Here is a 23,481-nt window from a genome sequence, read left to right as displayed (position 1 = left end):
ACCATTAATCTTCCCACACCAATTTAACCGGGCCTCTTTTCAGGTCCCCAGCACAGCAACTTCTATCCTCTGATCCTGCCAAGGGTTTTTTTTCCCTTCCAGCCGCCAGATTTCAGCCTGCTGCTGGGAGGGGATGGGAGCAGCGTGGCCGGGGCTTCTCCTCCCCTCTGCGGTGCTGCTCCTCGCACCTCCGGGGCATTCACTGAAGCTAGCACAGGGGGGAGAGGCTTCTGCCAAGGGCAAAGCATCCCAGGACGTGTGAGCACACCTTCATAGCACCAGCACAAACAGCAGGTGGGGGAGCTGGTTGGTAACACGGCCACTGCCAGCCAAAACCACGCCAGAGACCCGAGAACTCCGCGTCCTCCCCTCCTGCTCTCACAGATCCCCCGTCTGCACCCATCCTGGGGTGCAAGGGTAGGCCTGGCGCATGCTGTCCCCAAAAAGGGAGAAGCAATCAGCCCCCTGGGGAAAATGCGCGGCACTCTGCCGACCTGCCACAGCCCCGAGCACCTCTTTGGAGGTGTTTAATTGGGGTACGGGGAGCCTGGTGCCACTGAGCTGGGTTCGTTGTGCGCTGCAGCGCGGTGAAGGACGCACAGAGAGGGATGCCAGTAAGCCAAGGCCGGTGGGAGCGAGCTGCCGGTGCCCCCTGGGGGGCTGAATGCCTGCCAAGGCACAACGGGTGCTGTTTTCGGGCTGCTTGCACAGACCCGAGGCTGGGCTGACCACATTTTCCACGACCCAACTTAAATTATACACCTCTCTGTATACCCCATCATTAAAGCGCACCCTGAAGCGTAACTTCTCCTCTCGAGCACGGGTAACCTCCCCGCCCCGGTATCTAGTCACCTCGAGCCTCCCTCTGGAAAATATTTACCACCAAAAAACCATTAAAAAGCCAGGCACAGGAGTGTCAGCGTTCTCCTCTTGGTGCACTCTCCCCTGTCAGCTCGCTGCTTTGCGCACGACCGCGGTACTTCAGTGGCAGGGGATTAAAGTCTAGGAGCAGGAGCACGACGGAGCTAAACCCAATGGAGCACAACTGGAAACCACACCATGCTCAGGCAGCTTTGGCACAAGCTTTTGTTCAGCCTCATTCACGGGGAATTGGGCGCAAGGGGAGAGGTTTGCAGGGACTTAAAAGGTGATGGCACAGCTCACGGAGCACGCCAGGAACCGGGCTCCGAAACCTGCTGCAGCATCCAGGGGCGTTGGGTGGCGCGTGGTATGTGACTTACTACGTGGGGACACCAGCAGCACTTCCAAGGCTCAGAGCTAGCTCGGTAGGTGCCTCCACACCAGATTTTTGCTGGCAGGGAATAAAACACATGCTTAATTTGTGTGTGACCCACAGCACGTGCTCTTTGGGGAGGGTACCAGCTCCCGCTGCTTGTCCAGCGTGGCAGCTGTCGGATGCTCCAGGAGATACAACTGCAAGGTGCAAGCTAGGACATCGCTGGGATCTTCCCGCTGCATTCAGAGCCTGGTGTTCCTGCTGCATGAACACAGGTAGGTTTTCATGTCTGCAGAGCACAGAGGGAGCTGGACTTTATCCTGCCTCAGATCAGACCCCAGCTCCTCCTCGTGCGTCATCCTCGCGTGAGTCAGACAAAAGTCCCAGCACAACCTCCAGCCCCCAGCGAGGCTGATAGCAGCAGATAAGCAAAAAGGAGGATGTAAATAAACAGCTCCGATTCGCAGCTGGAGAAAGGAAAACAGCACAAACCAAGAAAACAAGCAGTGCCACCGGTGCAGGTTCTTCTCGGAAATCCCCTGCTGTGTTCCCCTGGGCACGGCCGAGCAGCCGACCTGGAAACTACCTCTGCAAGAGGAGCTTGCAGAGAGCAACAACCTGCAGAGTACGTCTTGCCTTCAGCCACGGCCAGCAGCAACCGTGCTTTTAACCTGAGCATGGAAAGGTCCAGCACGCTTCTGCCCAAAGGCACCTGGGCTCCGACTTCTCACTTCCTCCACCATCAGCCCTTCAGCCCCTTGCTACCAGGTGTCGGGGCTGTGCACAGGTGAAAGGAGCAGCTTGTGCAGAAAAAGCCATGCTCACCACAATCCTGTTATCCCGGAGCCGTTAGGAAGTTTTAACCACATCGAATTTTAACCAGTGCTTTTCAAGACTGAGCCCAAAACCAGCTCTGACATGCAGAGAAACGCGAGGCAGGGAATCATGGAGCCAGCGCAGGACGACGCAGTGCAGCAACCCAAAACCTGACAGCCAGGAGTCTCGCCTCCCAACTCGTCTACGTATCAAAGGGAATTGCTTGCTTCAGCTTCGCTCCAGCTCCTTTGTGCTGCGCTGCATTTGGGAATCTTAACGAGGTCTCTTGGCCGTTTCTTCACTGGCACTGGGGAATTGGGAACGGCTGGGAAGAGGAGGGAAGGCGGAGATGACTCAGGACGCCACAGATGCATCATGAGATGCTGGCCCCTGCTCATCGTGGTGGAGGTGGTGCAACACCTTGTGCTGCTCGAACATGAAAAACATACGTGACAACTTAAAGGGCACAGATTCAGCCCCATCCAGTGCAAATTCCTCCTTGATTATTTATGGTGAGTGCGTGGAGAGACTCAGAGCAGCTCAGCAAGACCAGACTTAACAGCAAGGTGCCTGAACACAATCCCCGTGCTAACCTGGCCATCCCCAGCCCATTAGCTGAGAGCTTTTCGGGATCCCAATCTGCCCCAGGACACCATGAATGTGTGTAGGAACACTGCAGTGCCCTCGAGCAGGGAGGAGGACTAACATGGCTTAGAGAGCACCCCACACTCCCTTTTCTAGCAGGGGCTGACATTTCAGGTTAGCTATCTCAATTTGCCCTCATCGTTCCCCAAAATGCTTGGCTTGAACCCCCCCCCTCCTACTGTTTTGGTCATTTCTATTTCCTCTGCAGAGAGCAGCAAACATGGCTGGGAGCCAGCTGAGCAGTGATATTTAATGGATTGACTTGTCTATGGATTTCCTTCAAAAAAATCCCCCCCAAACATTTAAATAAATAGAAGACAGGATTAAATAAATCAGCTTAAAATTACTTTTGAGCCATTCCCAGTTATGTCACATGGAGGAAATGCATCACCGGGGTCCTTTCTTCACTGCTTTTTTCAAATATTAATAAGCAGTGTAATTGCAACATGACTCACTGCAGTCTCCTGCCAAGCCGGAGAGACTATCTGCAAGATGCAGGCTTTCTGGAGCGCTGCAAAGGCAGATGTGTGCTTGGGGACTCTTTTGGAAAGGTTTGCATCGTAAGCAGCAGGGTATGGAAAATGGCCAGGCAGCCGCTTGCCTTTGCAAGTGCAAGTCATTCCCTCGCTTGCTCATTCCCTTCCCTCCTCTCTTAACACCCCCTCGCACGAGGGATTTACTGTGGGCTTGGGGTTTGATGCCCTGAGCATGTAATCCCAAGCAGGGAGCGTGTGATTTTTATTCCACGAGGAAGATCTGGCCTGAGAGGCTTCAAGGGCTGCCGGCAGCTTTGTGCAAGCTGCATCTAAACCCGGGCCAGCAACGGGGGAAGCGCCACTGGTGCCTGACCAGCTGCGGCCCAAAGCCGCCAGTACCCCGCACCAGAAATGCTCTAGAGTGTGACACAGAGGGGGAGAAAAAGAGAAAGATGCTGGTATTGTGAAGGCCAGAATGGAAAACGAAACAAAAAAAGGGGTGAGGAAGAAAGAGAAGGAAATGGGAGAAGAGGCACAGCATCTCAGTAAGAGAGCAACCTGGAGGTGGAAAGCATGGCACGGGGAAGCCAAGGAGCAGGCAGGGGGGCTCGGAGAGCCAGGCCAGAGCAGGGGCAGGGAGGAGTGAGCCACCTATTTGTTTTGTTCTCTCCTGAGTCATCCTGCTGCTGCGATGGGTCTAACAGCCAGCCAGCAGGCCTGAAAGCTCACTCCTACAGCATGAGCTCGGGGCAGAGCAGCACGGACGGATGTTTACTCTTAGCTTTAACGACTTCGAAAAACACCACCAGAGTTAAAAACTCACCCCGCTCTTTGCGGCGGGGGTTTACAAAGCAGGGACAGTCAGGATTTACAGAGGGGGGACAGTTGGGCACATTTTGTGTCCTCCCCAGGAGCCGCGGTGTGAATGCAGCGCCCCAGTCTCGGCGGTGGCACCGTCCCTGCCTCCCGCTGCGGCGGGTGCCTGGGAGCAGTGGGGCAGCAGGCCGGCTCCTCGGCCTGCACCACACGGGTCCACACACGAGGAATAAAGCCCAACCTGCTGGGAAAACATCCCGTGTGGCACAGAGGAATAAAGCTCGACCTGCTGGGAAAAGGGAAAACGCCCCATGTCTGGGCCTACCCCGCAGCTCTGCTCCAGGCCCCGGCGCGCCGGGCCGAGGCGACAACTCGCTCCTGCCGCACGGGCTGGGCCCGGCGTGGTTGCTCAGAGGGTGTCTCAAAGGCATGTTGACACAGACGGTGAGGTAGTGTCTGAATTCTGAGCCTGGGGACGTGGGAAGGGGCTAAAGGCAGGGGCCTGCCCCCCGAGCATGGGGCATCGCGGTGGTCGCACCACACGGGCAGCTCTACCAGGCACGGCTGATGGGGCCCTGCCAGCGGTGGGCACTGCTTAACTGCTTTGCCAGGTCTCAGCTAAGTGTTTAAGGCACCTGGTGGAAACGATCCCCATCTCCATGCTGCTGTCTCGAGGCATCTGAATTTCCACTCACCCAGTGCCTGGCCAAGACCCAGCCCCACTGGGGTAAGACATCATCTCTGGTGCTTGAATCCCAGAGCCTTGAGCCTTCCCAGGCAGGCAAAAAGGATTTTTAGGAGTGACCAGCCCTCCGAGGTAGAAAGGAAGGCTTACACAGTCAGAGGGTACAAACGACACCAGCCTAACAGGACTCTCAGCCGGACAAGGGTGCAGCATGTTACCTGTGGGATTCAGAGAGGCCACACTGCACTGGTTTTGGGTTGGTTTGGCCACCAGGGCTGAAATCCCAGTGTCAGCGCTGGCCAAGCTTTACGAAATCCCTACGTTCAACCCAACTGAACCAGGCAAAGCTGCTCCAAAATTTGGCTGGAAGTGGGGACGGCAAGCTTCCAGTTAGACTGGAAGCACTGCACTTCCAGTGGCTGCAGCACCTACCTCATCCGACTCGTCCGAGAGTGTCCGCAGCAGTATGGGGAAGAGGCTGTCGGTGTGTCGGAACATCTAGAACCAGAGAGGTGAACAACATCAGTCCCACAGGCCTCATCGTCACCCGCCAAGGGACCCCTTGCACTCCCGGGGATGCTGCTGAAAGCTTCACCAGCATTTTCCATCCTACCTAGAAGCATCTCCCTAAAGCTACTAAGCTAGTGGCAGCCGAAGCCTTCATGAAAAATGCAGGCAGACAGTTGGTTACAAAGCTACCAAGACAATTAAAGCCAATTCAAAGGTAGAAATTGGGGTACCTCTGCAGACAGATCTGTTTCTGGGGCAGCACAGTACAGCTGTACCGTGCTGAAAAGGCCCACGATCAAGTCACCAAGACCTTCCCTAAACCAAGTGGAAAAACCTCTTTTCCTGCACTGCTACCCCACAGCTAAGTCCCACCGACCAACTTCAGCCTGGGGGCTTACTGCCAATGCCCACCCATTTTCCTTCCTAAGCCTCTGACAATGCTCTGCTCCACACCAAGTCAGCATAGCTCTGCCCTCCTGCAGCACCTCCAGCTGCTCCAGACCCCGATCTCACCGGATCAAAGACCAAAGCCCGTATGCCCCTTCCCCACCCAAGTACCGGTCGAGGAGCAGCTGGGAGCTGACAACCTCAGCCCCACCAAGGAAGTTAGAGGCTCACGTGCTGAGTCCTAGACCTACCTTCCGAGGAGTCTTGATGTAGAGGTGGTAGAGCCATTTCAGGACCGCAATCCTGGTCATCATCCCAATGGAGGTGTCGTGAAGGTGGCAGTCCAGCACCTGAACTATTCCATCGAGGTTCAGGGTCACCTGGATCCTTTCAGAGCTGCACAGAAAAGAGCGGCTGGGTTCAGCGCAGTGATGCCCACCTCACTCCTCCCAGGACAAGGAGGTCCACAGCACACCACAGGCTGTGTCAAACACCTCAGCCCAAACCCTAAGACATCCAAACCGCCCCCATGGCCTGATCCAGCCCCATGCAGTCCTGCCACCCACATTTCTTATTTGGTAAATCCAGATCTGCTCATGGCAGCCCAAGAACTGTGCTCGTGTCTTCGGGAGTTACAGGAGCCAGGAAGCAAGCTCAAGGCTTGCAGGGTCCCGTTAACGCAGGCCAGGCTTATGCTGCACGCAGGCGTAAATTCAGCCTGGGGAGAGAACTGAACAAAACCAGCAACACCCAGGTAGCTCCGGCCTGGCTGCTCCAGCCTTCCCGTTCCTCCAGCCATGCTAGTTTGCTGCACCCCACTGCTGCTCTCCATCAGCCTGTGCCTCTGATCTGCAGGCGAACAGCAAACATGACGGGCCAAAGGAGCGCACACCTGCCCTTATGGCACAGGCAGCTTCTGACTGGTGTCAGAGCAACGGGATGCAGGGCGAGAGACACAGTGGTGCACCAAAAACTGGCCTTGGAAACAACAGAAACCTTGCAGGTTTCAAGGTTTTCCACCTTCCCAAACCAGCTGTTACCTACGCACAACAGGACACTGCACTGGATGAATCCAGCACCACGGCTGTGTGGAGGTGCTGGACCACGTGGCAGTCACCAGGTTTGGGGTTCAAAGACTAAAGATACATGAAATGCATTCACAACCCAAGTTTTATGGGTTCACCTGTCTTCAGAGAACACCAACCCAACATCCTCGGACGTGGCTAGCTGGGGCCGCTCCACCAGGTGGGGGCATTCGGCCCCATAACCCCACCAAGGGCTGCAGGAGGTCCCCAGTGGTTTTGGGGGGCAGCTCTGCTGCAAGGCCGCCTCGAGGACACCATGGTGGGTCCCAAAAGCCACTGCCAAGATGAAAGGCGAAGACAAGTCTTGGTCATCAACGAGGGACAAAAGTGAGCAACTCCTTGGTTCACCAGGACACTGCCTCCTTTATAACACCGATAGCCTGCAGACCCTCAGCTCTTACTGCGGTGAAGAACATTCCAGCTTCTCCCCAAACAGGACCCACGTTTGGCACAGCCAGGAGACCCCAAAGCAGGAGAAGTGGTGTTACAGCATTTTTTGTCCCCTTTGTGCCTGCCATGGACCGGGCCGAGGAACGAGGGGTGAAGCAGACCTCCAAGAGCAACTGCACCGAACAGCCAGAGCCAAGTCGCTCCTCTCCTACCCGAGCCACTGAATTATTCAAGACTGGGCCAAGCTCCTGCAGGTTTTTCTATGGTGTGCAGAGCTCCTCTGCATCACGTTTGATAAGAAATCCTAAAGGGCAGGCTTCTTCATGGTATAATTTGCAAGTAGAAGTGTGGCTTAATGGGATTTGATCTTCCCCAGGACATGCGTTATAAGGGCAAGATGAGGAGGCTGCGGCCCCTGACAGCTCTGCAAGTATCTGACTGCTTCATCTGCGTCACGTAACAGATGCTGGGGCCTGCAGATTGCCTCGTGAGTTGGCTGGAGTTGTGCTTTGATGTTGCAAACATCAGCCGAGGGCTAAACATTCAGAGCAGAAGGGAAGGAGGGATGGATTCAGGCTGTCGCTGCTTAGAGGGCCCAAGATGCTGAGAGCAGGGAGAGCTCAGGAGAGGGGGATCCCCCCAGGATCAGCATCCCCGTGGACTTAAGCCACTCTGACCCTGGAGAAGTGTTGGTGAGCGGTCATGCACCTCTACCCCAGTCCCCTAATTCCTGCTCCCACCTCTTCTGGAATCAGCAGCAGCTCACCCACGAGGCTGTTCTCACCGACCCATTTCCCTGCAGACTCCGCTCCCTCCCCGGTGGCGCAGCCTGTGCTCCACCTGCCACGAGGCTCCCGACCGAAGAGCATCACGAATCCTTGACCTGATTATATCTCCACGCCAAAACACGCCTTTGCCTGCGCAGGAGGGGAGTATCTCGGGGGTAACGTGAAGAACGTGCCTGGTGTTTGCAGAGGGAAGAGGCTGAAGCAGTGCGTGAGGCTGGCTGGGGATGCAGAGCTGCAAGGTTTGCGGCGGCACCACTGCGGGAGGGTGCCAGCACCGCAACGGAGCCATTTCCTACCTGCTTGTGCAAAACGAGCTCATCAAAATGCTCTCCCCAGTGACACGGCACGTGCACAGCAGCACGCTGCCCCTGACCGCGCTGCTCTGTGCTGGAGCAGCACCAGATTTTGCTGCATTTCCAGGGAGGAAGGCATCAGTAAAGCACTGCAAGCGCTGCTGCAGCAGGCTCGCAGCTTGCTTGTGCATCCCAGCTCTCCTTAATCCCCAGGCAGCCCCAAGCAGGGGTAATGGCATTGCCTTAATGCGATCCGCTCGGGCCGCCACGTGGGCTCCCAGCATCGACAGCTGTGCCAGGGCAGATGTCGGATGCGATCGCTTCCATCTCACCCACTACCCTACTTTCTCCCCCGCTGCTCCGGAGGGCTGGCGCAGCCCCGGTGCCTCCTGCATGGTTCTCGTGCTGCAGCAAGGAGTTTTCCAGTGAATTCAGCAACAGTGGGAGCTGCCGCAGGCTCTTGCCTCTGGATATTGGCACCTTTTTTTGCATTTTTCTCCCCAGCAGTGGCTGGGGAACCTGACACCCCCCCCCGCAAGTGGTCCTGCCAGCGCATTCCCCATCTCAGAAGGCATCCTCCAGCACACAAACACTTTTCTCTTTCCAAGTGCATTCAATTCACGGTGATGGTTTTCACCCCATTTCCCTTATCAGCTTATTTTCTCATCTCTTTGCTTTCTTCATGATCTTCTGCCATCCCTCTCCTTGGCAGCTGCTTTTCACTGCCAGTCTCTGAGCTGTCATCTCCCTCCTGGCCTCCTGCCCAGCCCAGCTGCTTTCCTGACCCCATTTTCAGACAAGGTTAAGGTCCGGGCCAGGCTCTAGCCTTTAAGCGGGCTCAGCAAGCTGCACTGCCAAGGGTGGAAATATCCAGGTTCTTTCATTGCGGTCCAAGTCACAAGGGCACATCCCATATGGGCTGGCAGCTGGGCTGCTGAACCGGCCGGAGCCACTGGCCAGGAGGTAAATAGTTCCTCCCCGCTCCCCGTGCCACAAGCTGTCACTTTCTCATTCTCCATCGCTCTCGTGTCGGAGCTGCTTGCTTCTTCCTGCTCAGCCAGCCCCAGGTCACCGTGACAAAGGCTGGGGCAGGGTGCCCGATGTCCCCCGGCCAGCAAGGGGCAGAGCCCAGCTCTCTTCGGCATCAGGAGGCTCTCAGGCCAGGAGGAGCCTCCCCAGGAAGACAGGCTGGAGCCCAAAGCTGCAATTTCAGCTTTGTGCTAAGCCCTACCTACCATTATCTAAGTCGTCTGATCTAAAGGCAGCCGCGGACAGCTCAGCCACGTGGCAGCAGCCTGCCCTTTCCGCAGGGTGACAGGGAGCAGGAACATCTGCATGTACCACAGAACATGGTGCTGCTGTCCCGGGGGAGACGGCCTCAATGCCCATCCTCGCGGCCTGGCACTCGTGTTTCCAGCCTTGCAGGAGCTGTCAGCCCTGCCCAAGAGGCAGAGGCACATCAGACGGTGACTGTGGGCTGTGGGAACCTGGAGCAGTGTCCCGAGGTCGCTGGGCTTGGCACGTCAGAAAAGAGGCAGCCCGGTCCCACTGCAGGAGCAGGGACCAGAAGCAGCAGCACAGGCTGCCCACCTGGTTCAGCTCCTGCTACACCAAAGTGGGGACACAAAAGCCATCCTCAGGGTTTGTAACAGCACTAAAAATTCATCTGGGGCCAGGACTTAGAACAAGAGCCTCTGCCCACCCAAACCTGGGGATGGAGGCTACAAAACCTGATACCTGCTGCGCTGTTGAGCATCACCCAGAACAAGAAGTCTTCCCCATGTTGGCAAGGACCACAAAGGCTCCTCTGGAGCCTCCCTGCTACTTATCTGGTTTGCTATGGGATCATCATCCCAGCACCCTTGTTTAACACCTGCGTACCCAGCCCCGCTGAACGCTTGCCAGCCAAGCAGGACAGCTGGGAAGTGGTCTCAAACTGCTCGAGTCCTGTACTGAAATGTGGATGAGATTACAGCAGCCTGAAACACGCCTCCCGTTGCGGTCCCTCGAGGCAGGACAGCTGTCTGCGTCGTCTCTTTCAGCAGCTCACACGGAAGGAAGGAAATCAGGACTCTGCTCCAGAAGCCACAACTTGACCTCCCCTTCCTGATTTGAGCTCAAACTAGCGATGGCACAATCAGCTAGGCCATGGAAAGGCTCCAACAGCTCTGGAACGCGGTTCTGGTCCGCTTTACTTCTGCAGAAGCTGAAGGCAGGGACCCCACCTGCCCAGAAGCCCCGAAGCCTCTGCAGTCCCCTAAGCCAGGCACTCCTGGGAACCAGCTTCTGCCTCAGCACATCCCCAGCCCTGATTTCCAAGCAAATGCCACCAGGAAGCTCCCTCCAAGTGAAGCTGGCAATCACCATGGAGCATTTCTGGATGGCTGACAGCACGTTTTAGGAGAAGGGGGGTCACTGTGGCCACAGGAATGCGCCCGGCATCCACCCATCGAGCATCCAGCCCTCATCAACTCCCTGCAGCGCATCTCCACGCGACGTATCCGCAGCCGCCGGGCCGTGAAGCTGCACGGCTCCTCTCTCTGCCCCTGCTGAACGAGGTCGAGGTCATCCTCCTTCCCCTGCGGCTGCCGCGCCATCCTCACGCCGGCTGGTGGCTGCGCGGGGAGGGCAGGGGAAGGGGCCGTGAGAGCCGGGTGCCTGGCGCGGGGCCACGCTTCATCGCTGCTCTCAGGGGGAGACCGGGGGGAAGAGGACAAAAACACAAGCAAAGAGTAACTTCATCCTAAAAGGCAGCTGCAGCTTCCTCCGGCTGCAGCCCTTCCAGCCTGTAAGGGCAGCAGAATGGTTTCCCGTGGTGCTGCCTTGACACCCAGCGGGCATTCGGCACGCAGGCAGCTGCCTGCTCCCGGCTCTGAATTGCGCCTGCCCAGCATCGCCTGGCCCTGCAACCAGCAGCCCGGGGGTACATGGGCTCAAGGGATTGCTGAGAGCACCCTTGTGCTTCTGCTCGTGCAGCACTGGAGGTGCAATTCAACTTCTCTGAGTTCCTAAGGGACAGATTTCCTACAGACCCGAACCCCTGGATACTGGTTACCCCAGCAGATGGGCAGAGAAGCAATATCCAAGTTGGAGACAAGAGACAGGGCACGAGGCAGGTGCCCAGGACTCCTCTCGGTCACATACAGTCCCCAGCCCCACGTCAGACCCCACAGCGAGTGCCCTGGGGAAAAGCTGTCAGGTCCCCGTGCCGAGCCAGGATGGCGAAACAGGCTTCCTGGCAGGTATGCCCCGTGCCACAGCCTGGCATCTCCTGCTCAGCAGGCTTAGGAGAGCTCAAAACCAAGCCCCTTTGCCAAAAGCCTCATCTCCAAGCTTCCCTGCCTGCATTGCTCCAAAATGAGCCCTCCCACTGCGTGGGGCAGCTGGCAGGAGCCAAGGACACCCACAGCCACCGAGCACAGGGCACAGCAGCATCCCTCCTGCCGAGCTCGTGGATGGTCTCGCTGCCTTTCCTCCCTCTCCTCCCCAGATGAAGTTCTCCAGGACAGAGACTCAGCTATCGCGTGTCCCCTTGACTCGGTGCCTCTCATTTTCTCTCTTTCCCCCTTCCAGTTTCAGCCCCGCACGCCCACTTCTGCACCTGCTCCACTGCCCGGGCTGAGCCTTCAGCCAGTGGGTGGGAGGCTGGCAGGGAGCAGGGACAGAGCTCAGTGGCCGCAGGAAAGCTGGGGAAAACCACTCAACAGCCACAAAACAGAGTCTGCAGGCAAACGAAGGAAATGGAGGGGTTCAGACGATCAGAGCTGGGAAGCAGGCACTGGCTCTAGCATGTGTTACGATGGGTACCACGGGTCAGCTGTGCGGGCAGGATGCAGCTGGAGTAACGCATCCTATTCTGGGGATCACAACAGAGAAGAAATATAGGTGGGAGCACAACAAAGGTGCTGGAAATCACGACCTCTGAGGAACGGAACGGCAGCAGCAGGATGGCTGGGGGAGCGCGTGGATGTGTCACTACATTCACCGACAGCTGGAGGGGAAGGAAGGCACTCGCAGGAGAGATGAGTTAGGTGCGATTCTGGGAGGGCTGGTGCTGAGCACGAAGCAGCTCTCTGGGACGTGGGCCCTGTGAATGCCACATGAGCTGGCGGGGGACAGGCTGGTGGCAGTGGCTGCCAGGACGCTCACCCCCAGGCAGCTGGAGCTGGGCGGCTCAGCGCCGGCCCCACAGCACCGTGCCGTGGTGGGCTGCCAGGACTGCAGCGCGGCTCCCCCAGGGCTTTGAGCTCTTCTGCCAGCCCCAGGCAGTTCGTGTCCCTCTTCGCCCGAGGCTGATGCCTCCGTGTGAGATTAAACCCCTGCAGCGGGGGAGGAACTGAGGACCTCCTGCTGCACGCAGACAAGCTATAAGAGCCAAAATAAGCATTCACTCCTCCCCACCTTCATTCCTCTTTAAGCTGAAGCCTCCAGCTAGGTGGGATTGAACATAGAAGAGGTGTAAAACCCTGAGTGCACGGACACTCGCCACCTCACCTGGCCTCCTGCCTTTTGCAGGGTGGCAAAAGCCCTCTATTTACCCCAGAGATGAGAGGTTTTGGTGCAGATGCATCCCCTGTCGTGCATCCCACCGGGACCCATGAGGCCCCGCTTGCTTTCAGCCCACAGCACGCTTCCCCTCGGCTCTGCCAGCATCCCCCAGCCACGGTCTGCGAGGAGCAGCCCCTACCTGGTCGCTGGGAAGACGCCGGTGTTGCTCACGCTGGAGTCACCAGATGCATCCAGAGCGCCTGGGGGCAGACAGAAAGGAGGCAGTGAGCAGGACTGGCAGGCTGGAGGGCAGCACGGCCCCCTGCAAAGCCATCACCAGCCGTCATTTCAGGGGCCAGGGCCCATGGGGATCCCTTTTTCCTGTGGTGTGATTCCACACGGAGGCCAAGCAGCCCAAGCAGCCTCTGCTCCGTACTAGACAGCGGTCTCTGAAGAGCCACTTCGAAACAAGCACACAGGCCGAGCCCCACCAAAGCTGCTTCTCGCTCAGCCAGAGACCTTTCGGCAAGGGATTTTAGCGCTGAAGGTGTGCAGCAGAGCGCAGACTGCTGCACAAGTCCACGAGCCTGTGCTGGCCACCATTTGAAACTGGGTCTTAGAAGCGCGGTGACAAAGCACCCTGACAAGATGAGCTGGACTCTGAATGCCCCCTTGTGCCAGCTGCCTCTACTCACACGCAGCAGAACTGCCACATCAGCACAAAGGGGAAGCAGAGCTGAGAATTTCGGCTGTAAAGCATCACAGATCTGTCTCATCCTGCCTGCTTCCAGGTGCGTTGTCATCTACCCAAAGGAGCAGATATCAACGCAAAATGTAGTTGCTTCGATATTTTAACAAAAGAACTTCTCACAACAAGTAGGGAAGGGGAAAAAAAAAAGTTTCGCTGCTGCAACCACAGCATTACGCTCTTCCCCTGCATCCCTTCCAAAAAGCTGCTGCATTGGCCGGGAATCGAACCCGGGCCTCCCGCGTGGCAGGCGAGAATTCTACCACTGAACCACCAATGCTGCCTGCACTGCTCAGCCCTGCGCGCATCACCTCCATCGCCTCGCTGCTGCTGCGCCGGGCAGCCTCCAGCCCCTGCCCCTGCCTCTGCCCCACTCCCTCCCACGCAGGGTGGTCCAAAAGCCGTCTGTGGACACGTTACAGAAAAGCCCTGGGCTGAACACACAGCCCCAGAAGAATAAGATCAGCCCATGTCGTTTAAGTGTTACATGTGTTTCGTGTGCATGGGCTGAGATGTGCCAGAGGTAGCACAAAGCCATCCTGGGACAACAGCACAGGCTGAAGGGATGCTGGCAGGCTAAAGCTGCTCTGTCTGCAGGCATCGGTCCCCCAGAACCCTCTCAGCTGACTTTTTTCTCCCTTCAGTACTCTTCCAGGCCTCCCACCACACTTGTCACCTTTTGTCTTTTCGGTTCTGCTGTAGCCTTCTGGTCATTTTGGCACTGGGACAACTCATGCATGATGGCCTCAAAAGCACCATGAACTTGGGAAGGACCAAAAATTCTTTCTGTTCTTTATCCTTCCCCAACATACACTTCCCTCCATGCACATGCCGATGCTCTCTGGCCTCTGTTAGCAGTCTCCCAGGACAAGCACAGCTCTGAGCTCTCCTTGGGGTGACAGCGGCTCCTCTCAAGCCAGCAGCTGCAGGACGGACGGGCTGTCCTCCTCCTCTGTTACGCAGCAAGACACTAATCATTTAGCTAAAATGATCTTTTCCAGGTCAGTTAATGGCTAAGTTGAAGCAGAGCGTGGTGAGGGGGTGTTCCCCAGGGAGTACAACACTGGTGGGGCTCCAGGCTGGATCAGCAACCTGCTCTGCAGACAGCACCAAACGCGTCTGTCTCAGCAGTGGATCATCAGTGAAACAGGACTCCAAAGCTCATAGAAAGTGCAATTCCCTGCCCCAGGGAACCAAACCAAGCTGGGCACTTCTCCTAAAGACCCTCACCATGCTTCTAATGGCCCAGGCCAACAGGGACTCACCGCTGGACGCTGCCTCTGGCTCAGGGACGGGCTCCTCTGAGGCTGGCTCCACCGGCGGGGCTGTCACCTGCTTGGCCTCATCCATTTCATCGTCCTCCGGGATGACGAGCTTCATCAGACTCTGGTTGCACACGTTTGCCACCTCCTTGATGTCTGAGTGGAGGCAGTGTAAGGAACACGCAGTCCCACGCATGCGCGGTGCCGCACGGGGCCAGGCGCGGAGGAGCCACCGCAGCCCCGGCCCCAGCCCCAGCGCCCCTCGCATCCACGCGGCCGGGGCGGGCTCCTGGCTGCCTCCGGGAGCAGCTCAGGTACAAGGATACTCTTCTTGCGGTCGTCGTAGGAGAGGCACGGCAGGACAGCGGTCAGGATCCCCGAGGAGTAGGGCAGCATCACCCGGCCAGCCAGCTGGATGAACTCCCTCATCCAGCACATGGCCGTCAGCTGGATCAGGTCGTCTGGGGAAAAAACAGGACAAGCAGCGGTGAGACAGAGACAGCAAACCCCACGGGACAGGGAGACAGGGACTACATGCAACCAGAGCTGACAAGCCCCCTTCTCCACCCAGTCTCTAGTCCAGATGCCTCTTAGCGAGGTTTTCACACGTGACAGCAAAGGCGCAAGGTGGTAGCAGGGCTGGTTAATAGGAAAACCCACTGACCACTACTCACCCGCGGCCTGGCAGTGGATCACCAGGATATTGGCCATTTCTGCGAACTTGACGCTGGGAGGATTCTTCTTGATCTCCTTGAGGAACTCCCCGAGGGCCACCTCGCACCTGCGGGCAGGCAGAGCGGGTGAGTTAGCAGTTACAGAGGGCAGCCTCGACACACGTGCAAAGAGGGGATGCATGAGGCATGGCACGGTGCTTGTACGCACCCCGCCCCGTTTCCTCCTAGCCCCAGGTCCTCAGCAGAGGACCGAGCACATCTACACCCAGGGAAAATGCCTGGTTTTGTTTTATTCACTGTGAAGGGGGGTTGTGTCTAGATGCTGCTCCCCTCTGCCACCTGCTAGGGGATGGATATAGCCCCTGCACAGGAAGAACGAGGCTGTTGCATTGCCACCACTTGTCACAGCTCTGAGTGACACAAGCTCGCTCTGCCCCAAAGTGGAGCCCCACAGCAAATACAAGCCCCCACGCAGGCAGGAGCCATGCTCTCCATGAGCTCCAGACACAGACTTTGTAGCAAGGGCAAGAGCTGGGCCGCAGACCCTGCTGTGCCCGCTCCGTTTTTGGTCCCAATTTACCCCAACAGCAATGACGGAGGCAGTGGAAGTGCCACACATCTTCCCACTCGAGAACAAGTGTGTGCTTGGATGGGCAGCCAAGAGGGCGAGTGAGATGGGGAGCAGGTGGTCCTCAAAGCTTTCGGTGCTTGCCCCTTGACACACACACGCTGGGAAGCACAGAGGAACCGGTAGGGCCCGGTGGTGGGATGGACCCAGGCCTGTTTCACCACTTACTTATGCCCGACCAAACAGGTCCTCCCATTGCGCAGATCCTCTGATCTCCCTGTGAACCCCCAGCCGCTCCTGTGCTTCAAAACACTCCTCAAAACTTAAGACCTAGCAGCGGAGCTGAAAAGCGAGCTCGTGGTGCTGGCTCCCAGGAGCTGCTGGGCTGGTGCTGTGCCTTGCTGAGCCCCTCGGGCCCCCAGATCTCACACCCGGCCCCAGCAGCACACAGGAACGAGGGCACTGCGCTCAGGGGCTGGGAAGGTGCGGACAAGCCGAGCCAGCACAGCCTGTGCCGCAGCACAGCCAGGCCATGACGTCCCGCACAGCCACTGCAGCCAAAACAACCCGGGGAAGGGAGGCCCTGCCCAAGGACACTTGGATCCACCGCGCACAAGTGGTTTCGCTATGGTTATACACAAGAATTAAGCCTGTGAAGGGTGACAGCAGACAAGGCACCCGCCCGGGGCAGGGACACGTGCTGGCCCCGGAGCAGAATATGGACCCGCACCCAGCCAGGCCCCACACTCACATCTTCCGTATTTCTTTGCTGTTGTCTCCCAGGATCTGGAAGAGCCCGTCCAAGATTTCTGGCAGGTAATCCAAGAGGTTGATGTCAGGCACAGACTCTAAGACCAGGATCTAGCTCAGGGAAGGTATAAGAAAAGACAGGTGAGTTTTGGAGAAGCCACCTAACACCACCGGCACAAATCTGGTGCAGTACTGAGGAACAGAGGCACTCAGAGATGAGCTGCAGAAGGAAGGGAGCGTGGCTGCCACGTGGGCCACAGGGGAAGGACGAGAAGACAGTGTGAATTTGCCCATCGTGGAAAGAAGCCGGGCTAGCAAAGGAGACAGGTGATCAGTCTGCAGCACTGCTGCACTTCCAATCGCAGCTCTGTAACAGGAGGGATCAGGAACGACAGCCACGATGCATGCAGGCAGATGTGGAATGGCAAACTGTGAGGCTGAAAGAGAGCCCAAAGGCATGCATCCCTCCAAAGCCCTGGATGGACTTTGTCAGCTCCTGCCTTGCACAGAAATGAGAAAGCTAATGGAGATCTGTGCCTCCTGGAGAGCAGCATCTCCCCACCGCCGCTGGGTGCAGGAGTACCTAAACCCTTCCTTTAGGAAGGGAGCAGTGTCCCTCGGGAGACTGTAACCTCTAGATCACAATATATTGATTTACACGAGCAGTGCTTGGACTGTATTTTCTAACTTGCTGAGCAAAGCTCTGAACCAGGTTGGCAGAAGCACAACATCACGTACCCGTGACTACAGTGACACGACAGGGAGGTGGTGTTTCAAAGCGCAGATGAAAAACTCTGCTGGCTTACAGAACCTGCCCAAATAAATTCAGGTTGCTGAGTTCACCCGTCACGCTGGACACCTGCCATTTGCCCAGACAGAGGATGCTGGAGGGCCGCAGTGTTTCAGAGGCTGCAGTGGAAGCCCCTGTGTACCTACCCAGGATATGATGAACTGCCGGGCGTACTGGTTGTTGGAGTAAATCCTCTCTCGCAGCAGCGGGATGAAGCCCACCAAGTCAAACTGGTTGCTCTCCGTCACAATGTCCTGCAGAACCCAAGCAGACGGTGTCAGAAGGGACCTCAAGCACACCCCAAGGCCAAGCAGTCACCCCCAGCCAGCTGCTTTTAAGGCACATGACAGGGAAAAGACCTCAAGCCCTTGGTAAGCGGGTCTGTCAGAGACAGCTGGGGGACCTTCGGAGTCCTCGTGAGAAGGACTCACGTGGTTTGTTCAGGGATGGGGCAGGAATTCCCCTCGGGCAGTGAATAACTCTGAGCTGGACCCACAGAGGAAGGCTCCTGCTTGGGATGTGCCAGCCCAGCTGAGCAGGAGGGTGGCCCCTTCTCTGATTCATGCCTCGCTGCTGTTCTGCGCACACGGACGAGCAGCTTTGATGTAATCATGTGTGTCAGCGACCAGAGAGCCCCCTGGCTTTGCCTTAAAGCTCTTCCTCCACGCTCGGTGGGTTTTGCTGCATGGCTGGGTGCTCACACCGGGGCAGATCCGCAGCTCTGCAGCCGTGCAGCAGGAAGGGGCGGTGAGGTGGCTGCTGACTGCTGTGCTACCGGGGCAGGAGCCAGCAGGAGCCGTGTACCTCCCCCAGCAGAAGAGGAAGTGGGAAGTCTACACAAGTAAAACCCCCTCAGCATGCAGAGCAGGAAGAGGAACCAGGCCTGCCCCACCTTGGGAGCAGCAGCTCTGCTCTTCGTTACTCATTTAGGCAAGGGAGGAGGCAAGAGAATCAGAACAGCAGCCCTGCTGCTTCCTGGGATGGGGTGCAACTTCACTCGGACCAAATCCTTGCTTCCCCCGAGACCTGGCTCCCAATGGCTAAATACACACGTTACATTGCAATAACCTGCTGGCTGCTCAAACCCCCTGCCTGGGATCGCCTCCAGCCTCTCAATCTAACAGGCTACAGCCAGAGACAGAAAGAAACGCTTTCAGGGTAGCCACAGAACTGTGCCAGGATGGTTCCAGCCTCTGGGGACCACGGCTTCCCAAGCACCCTGCCATGACACGTCGGGCAGCGGAGGCGCCTGCAGGCACAGCACGGCTGTGTGCCCGCACCGAGGGCTCTCAACGGGAAGAGGAAAAATACCTTGAGAAGCCGATCTAGAAGCTCGGAGCCACTTTTGACATTTGGGTCAGGATCAGCAGCCAACTGCGAACAACAGAAATGAGAAAGAGAAATCATTGCACCAGCAGGTCCCAGGCCTCTTCCTGCCTCTGCAGCAGAGCTCACAGCACGCTCACAAGACCATTGCTCTCCTTTGGTATCACAGGGATGGTCAGGGACAAATCCCTTTATCTCTGACTCCTCATTAGGCTCCGACAAACTCTCTAGACGTTTTCTAAGCGGGATATCAGGCACCCATCACCTTCCCGTGTGCCAGCAGCCATGTTCTCAAGTGGCACCAAAGAACAAGTTTGCAGTGATAAGCTGCAAAGGCAGACATCTGCAGATGGGGTTTTGATCCTGACAGACCCCAAAAGACATCGTGCTGCAGAGCCACCTCAACCGCAGCAGTTCTGATGGCCTTGTTTTCCTGCACCCCTGAACAAGGAGCAGAAAAATGCATCCTGGAGATGAGGACTGAGAACAGGTATCTCATGGTGAACTCCGGTATCCACAGCACCAGGGGTCAGCATGCTGCTGCAGAAACCGTTTGGGCAGTCCTTCAGACCTGCCTGGTCAAAGCGAACCAGTTTACCTGAAAAGATGACCTTGGCCAGCTTGGTTTGTCTGACTCAGGGAAGAAGAGGCCTAGGAAAGAGGCTTTACTTTTCCAGTAAAGAAATGAGAAACGCGTGGGGGCTTAGAGGAAGCTCCTTACCTTGCTGAGGCCATCAAAGAGTACGTTGAAGTGCGGAAGGACAGAGCCTCTGGCCACCTTCACGATGTTGTAGAGGGCCTCACAAGCGTAGTACCGCAGCCGACTGTCGGCGTCGTTGAAACACGTCAGCACTGGCTCGATCAGCTCCTTCAGGTAGAGCCCGGAGTCCTGGGGGCAGGAGGAGACTGCTTAGCTGAGGAGCACGCCACAGGGAGAGGGAAGAGGTGGCACCACCATGGGTCCCAGAAACGGACAGATTGGGTGCGTGTGGCTGCTTACAGACAGCTCTCAGAGCTGGCTGCTACCTGAAGCAGCTCTGGGGCTCTCATTCCCAGGAGAGATCGGCGCAGCCTCGCTCTCCCAGAGAGCACACTCGTAGTTTTACATGCTGCAGGACAGGCTGCAGCATGAAGGAGCCACGCCAGGCAGAACTTGACTCTGCCCCTGAGGGACCAGCCCCAGCCCAAAAGGCTTCAGGGTTCACCGGCGCAGCAGGAGTTCCAGGCACACAGGTGGAGGCAGGAGGTGGGCTCGTTTTCAGGTTAAAACAAACCCACGTGGGGGAACTGACCTGGCGTTTCTCGAGCATCCAGCACAGGAGATGGTAAGGAAGTCGACAGCGTGCAGACGGGCAGATTAAGGTGCTTATCGGCGCCCCTCAAGGCCACCAAACCCGACTCCTCCGTCCCTCAGGGCCGGCTGCTCCAGCAGCATGCACTGAGCAAGGGGTACACTCCCAGGCTGTGCTCTGGGGACCTTTTGGGGCTGACACCAGAGCAGAGATCCTGGAGAGGAGTGTTTTGGGAAGAGGCTCTGGGCTTTAACAACAGGATGAAGACAGGAGCGCTGCCCAGAGCCACGTGGCCGTCAGCTTAAAGGCAGCTAATGCCAAAGATGCCAGGCCTCAAAGCAGCCGTTTCAGCTGATCAGAAGAAGGGGATTAAATGAACAAAACTCTCATCAGAAGGGGATTAAGTGAATAAGTTACACCTCTCAGCTGCTCTAGTAGGGACAGTCAGCTCCTACCAAGCTCCGAGCTGCCTCTGGCATGTGCCCTGCCATGTTCCAAGCTGACTCCTTCCCTTGCGGGCACTTTCCAAAATCACCCCGTGGTGTAAGCGAAAAGCCCGACGGAGCTCCGAGCCCGTGCTGCCCTCAGCGGGGATCTGGGTGCTCTGACCTGAAGGCAACTTACTGAGCTTGTTCTTTGTAATGAGAGTAAAGTGAGAGGGGAAACCCTTAACTGGGACAGGAGCAGGCAGCTTTCCCCACAAAGGGCACCTGTGGTAACGCCTCCAAGGCTGGACCGAGCGGGCAGCAAGTGAAACCTCCATCGGGTCCCACAGAAAGTCGTCACTAAGGCTAATTAACGCAGCACACGGAGCAGTTTCTGTCCCTCTGCGGCGTGCACGAGCCAAAAAACGCTCATCCCTACCTTGCCCAGGGCGATGGAGCAGGCGGCCAGGCCGATGAGCCCCCCTTTCCGGCTGTGGGGGTGCTGGGAGAGCGCGAACTCCTGCGACAGGATCTGGATGACGTGCTTGATCTGAGACGTGTTGTTCTGAGCCACGAACTCGCGCACCAGCCTGGGGGGAGAAGAGGACAGCAGGAAGATTTAGATTTTGCCTGATGTAAACGCCTGGGGGCTCAGCTTCCCGTGGCCAGCAGAAACGGGGATGTGGAGCTGTGGGTACAGCACTCGAAGAAGAGGTAGCAAAAAGGGGAAGGTTTGGAAAGAGCACAAGTGAAACCCCCTCTGGCCGCGCAGAGCTCTTCCTGCTCATGCTCACCAGCAGCTCGCTGCCCTCCTGCTGCCCTCAGCCCCCCGGGCACCCCGTACCCACGCCTGCAGCCTTGTTTGCAGCTCACGGCCCAGCAACCAGAGCCCAGAGCCAGCTCAGGATCAGCTCTCAAGGGCCCCTCACCAGGGCTGCGTGCTCACAGCAGCACTTTCAAAGGGCTGGATGCCAGACCAGGCTGGGAGGAGGATTTCTTCCATCCCCAAGGGACTGAGAGGCCAGAGAAGAAGCCACCAGGTCCCCTGCTCCGTACGGGGCCGTGCCTCAGGCCGATGCTGCTGCCATAGATCCATCGTGCATCCAGGGGGCTCGGACCCACGGTGTCCATGCTGACAGTCACGCTGCCCTGGCTTGCCAGGCCACCCGGCCCTGAAAGGCAGAGCTGACAGGGACAGAGCCGGGGGCTACTGAGAGTGGGGCATGCACAAGCGGCGAGGCCAATGTCCCAGACAAAGAATTCGTTTCAACAAGCTGCCTGCAGCATCAGGACCTTCCATCGCAGGCCAAAGCAGGTCCCACCCCACCTTCCCCTCTCAGCAGTCCCCCCGAGGGGGCCATGACGAGGCAGTGCTCGCACTGAGGGCTGTTGGTTTACGGGGACAACGCTCCTAAAGCCCAAGCACCTCGTGAGGGGCAGTGGGGGCCGGCAAGCTCCACGTCACTGCCACAAACCCAAGAGCCATTTGAGGAAGTGGCAAGGACGTTGTTCAACCAGGACACGCGCTGTCCCACAGGATATAAGGGTCATTTGCCCCCGACACGGCACGAGACGATGGCACAGCACGCTGACGGCTCAGCGGAGAATTATTTCCCACCAGATGTGTGCCCAGCGTGGAGATTTGGGACCTTCCCCGCCACCCGTTGCTTCAGCGGACGTTCCTCTTGGATTTTTTAACAAAACGCGCTGCACAACTACAGACAAGCAGACGGGGCCTCCCCATGAAATACCTGCCTCTCCCTGGAGCTGCTTACCGCACCAGCTTTCAGTGGGGGGCTCAGTGACCCCCGCACCTGGGGGCTGCTCCCACCGAACCCTCAGGGCGCGGGCGCGAGGCAGCTGCACGCAGCTGGGCATTGGTGGTTCAGTGGTAGAATTCTCGCCTGCCACGCGGGAGGCCCGGGTTCGATTCCCGGCCAATGCAGCCCCAAAACTTTTCCCTTTTTATTCCCTTTGATTTCTGCACACGGAGCGGGCCCACGGGCCTCAGCATCTCAGCCTAAGTAAGGATCCCTATTTTAATCTTTGATGGAGGTACAAAGATTTCCAATGCCAAACTTCATATATATATATATATATTTTTTTTTTCCTGCTGTACTAGATTTGGGAAATTCTGACGCTCAGGATTTTGCCCAGACACCCCTCATGTTTTAATCCTGGGGAGCCAGACAGGGGCCGAGGGGCTGGGAAATCTCACGCTGCCCCCTTCTAGTCAAGTGCCACTGCCCAACTATCCGCTTTGTAACACAGAAAATCATTCTAGAAGATATTTATGACCTCTTTTTCCCCCAAATGATTATTACCAGTGCTCTTCTCGCCCTGCTGTGAGCAAAGCAGCTGTCCTCCTCCTCCTTCAGCGTCATCACGAAGCCCCTTGCTCTGCTCCACTCAGGAGCTGAGTTTTTCAGCAGTGGCAGACAAGCCCCTCTCCAAACCCGCTGATTCCAGGCGAATGGCTCCGACTCCGGTCTGAGCCCAGCCGCAGGCTCCATCCAGCAGGAGGAACGCGCACCGAGCCCCAGCAGCACGGAGGCAGCCCCTTACCGCCGGGATTCAGGGAGCGCGGCGGGGTTCTTGTTTGGGGAGCGCCAGCTTTATGCCCCTCGGGGTTTAACGGGCTCGGGGCTGTGGGAGGCACCCAACGGGCAATGCACAGGGCCAGGGAGCAGGAGCTACTTTTATGGGGCACGGGGCTGGGAGGCACCCGACCAGTGTGCTGAGTCCATCCTTGCACGGTGCTGCTCCACCGCAGGTCTGGGCTGACCTAAACCCAGGCACCCCCACAAAGGGGCTGCCCCTTGGCTTCCTCCCCCTGGCACCCTTCCCTCGTTGGGCGCTCAGCCCCATCAGCAGGTCCCCAGTCGGATCTGGGGTGGCACAAAGCAATCGGGAAACCGCGGCCCCGGGGCAGGACGAGCGGGGGCAGAGCTGCCCCTCCCGGCCGAGGGGGGCCGACCTGCGTGTCCGCCACGACCCCCGCTGGGACACGACCCCCGGGGGAGGCAGAGG

General features: G+C 57.6%; 1 protein-coding gene and 2 non-coding genes across 3 annotated transcripts in view; 1 reads left to right on the top strand and 2 right to left on the bottom strand.

Annotated features, from left to right (window-relative positions):
- Positions 1-23,481, bottom strand: part of VAC14 (VAC14 component of PIKFYVE complex) — a 50,329-nt gene that overhangs the window by 26,484 nt on the left and 364 nt on the right. The window contains exons 2-12 of the mRNA XM_067004264.1: positions 20,891-21,041; positions 19,456-19,623; positions 18,720-18,782; positions 17,555-17,662; positions 16,620-16,729; positions 15,301-15,407; positions 14,953-15,087; positions 14,630-14,782; positions 12,816-12,876; positions 5,824-5,968; positions 5,108-5,173 (exon numbers count right to left, since the gene is read on the bottom strand). Of these exons, the coding sequence (XP_066860365.1) occupies positions 5,108-5,173; positions 5,824-5,968; positions 12,816-12,876; positions 14,630-14,782; positions 14,953-15,087; positions 15,301-15,407; positions 16,620-16,729; positions 17,555-17,662; positions 18,720-18,782; positions 19,456-19,623; positions 20,891-21,041 (1,267 nt within the window). The remainder of the gene's footprint in view (positions 1-5,107; positions 5,174-5,823; positions 5,969-12,815; positions 12,877-14,629; positions 14,783-14,952; positions 15,088-15,300; positions 15,408-16,619; positions 16,730-17,554; positions 17,663-18,719; positions 18,783-19,455; positions 19,624-20,890; positions 21,042-23,481) is intronic.
- Positions 13,574-13,644, bottom strand: TRNAG-GCC (transfer RNA glycine (anticodon GCC)). The gene has a single exon. It is a non-coding gene; the product is annotated as a tRNA-Gly (tRNA).
- Positions 22,326-22,396, top strand: TRNAG-GCC (transfer RNA glycine (anticodon GCC)). Its single transcript has one exon. It is a non-coding gene; the product is annotated as a tRNA-Gly (tRNA).

Source organism: Anser cygnoides, chromosome 12 (genome assembly GCF_040182565.1).
Source record: "Anser cygnoides isolate HZ-2024a breed goose chromosome 12, Taihu_goose_T2T_genome, whole genome shotgun sequence".
Lineage (NCBI taxonomy): Eukaryota > Metazoa > Chordata > Aves > Anseriformes > Anatidae > Anser > Anser cygnoides.
This window is presented reverse-complemented; position numbering and strand designations above follow the sequence as displayed.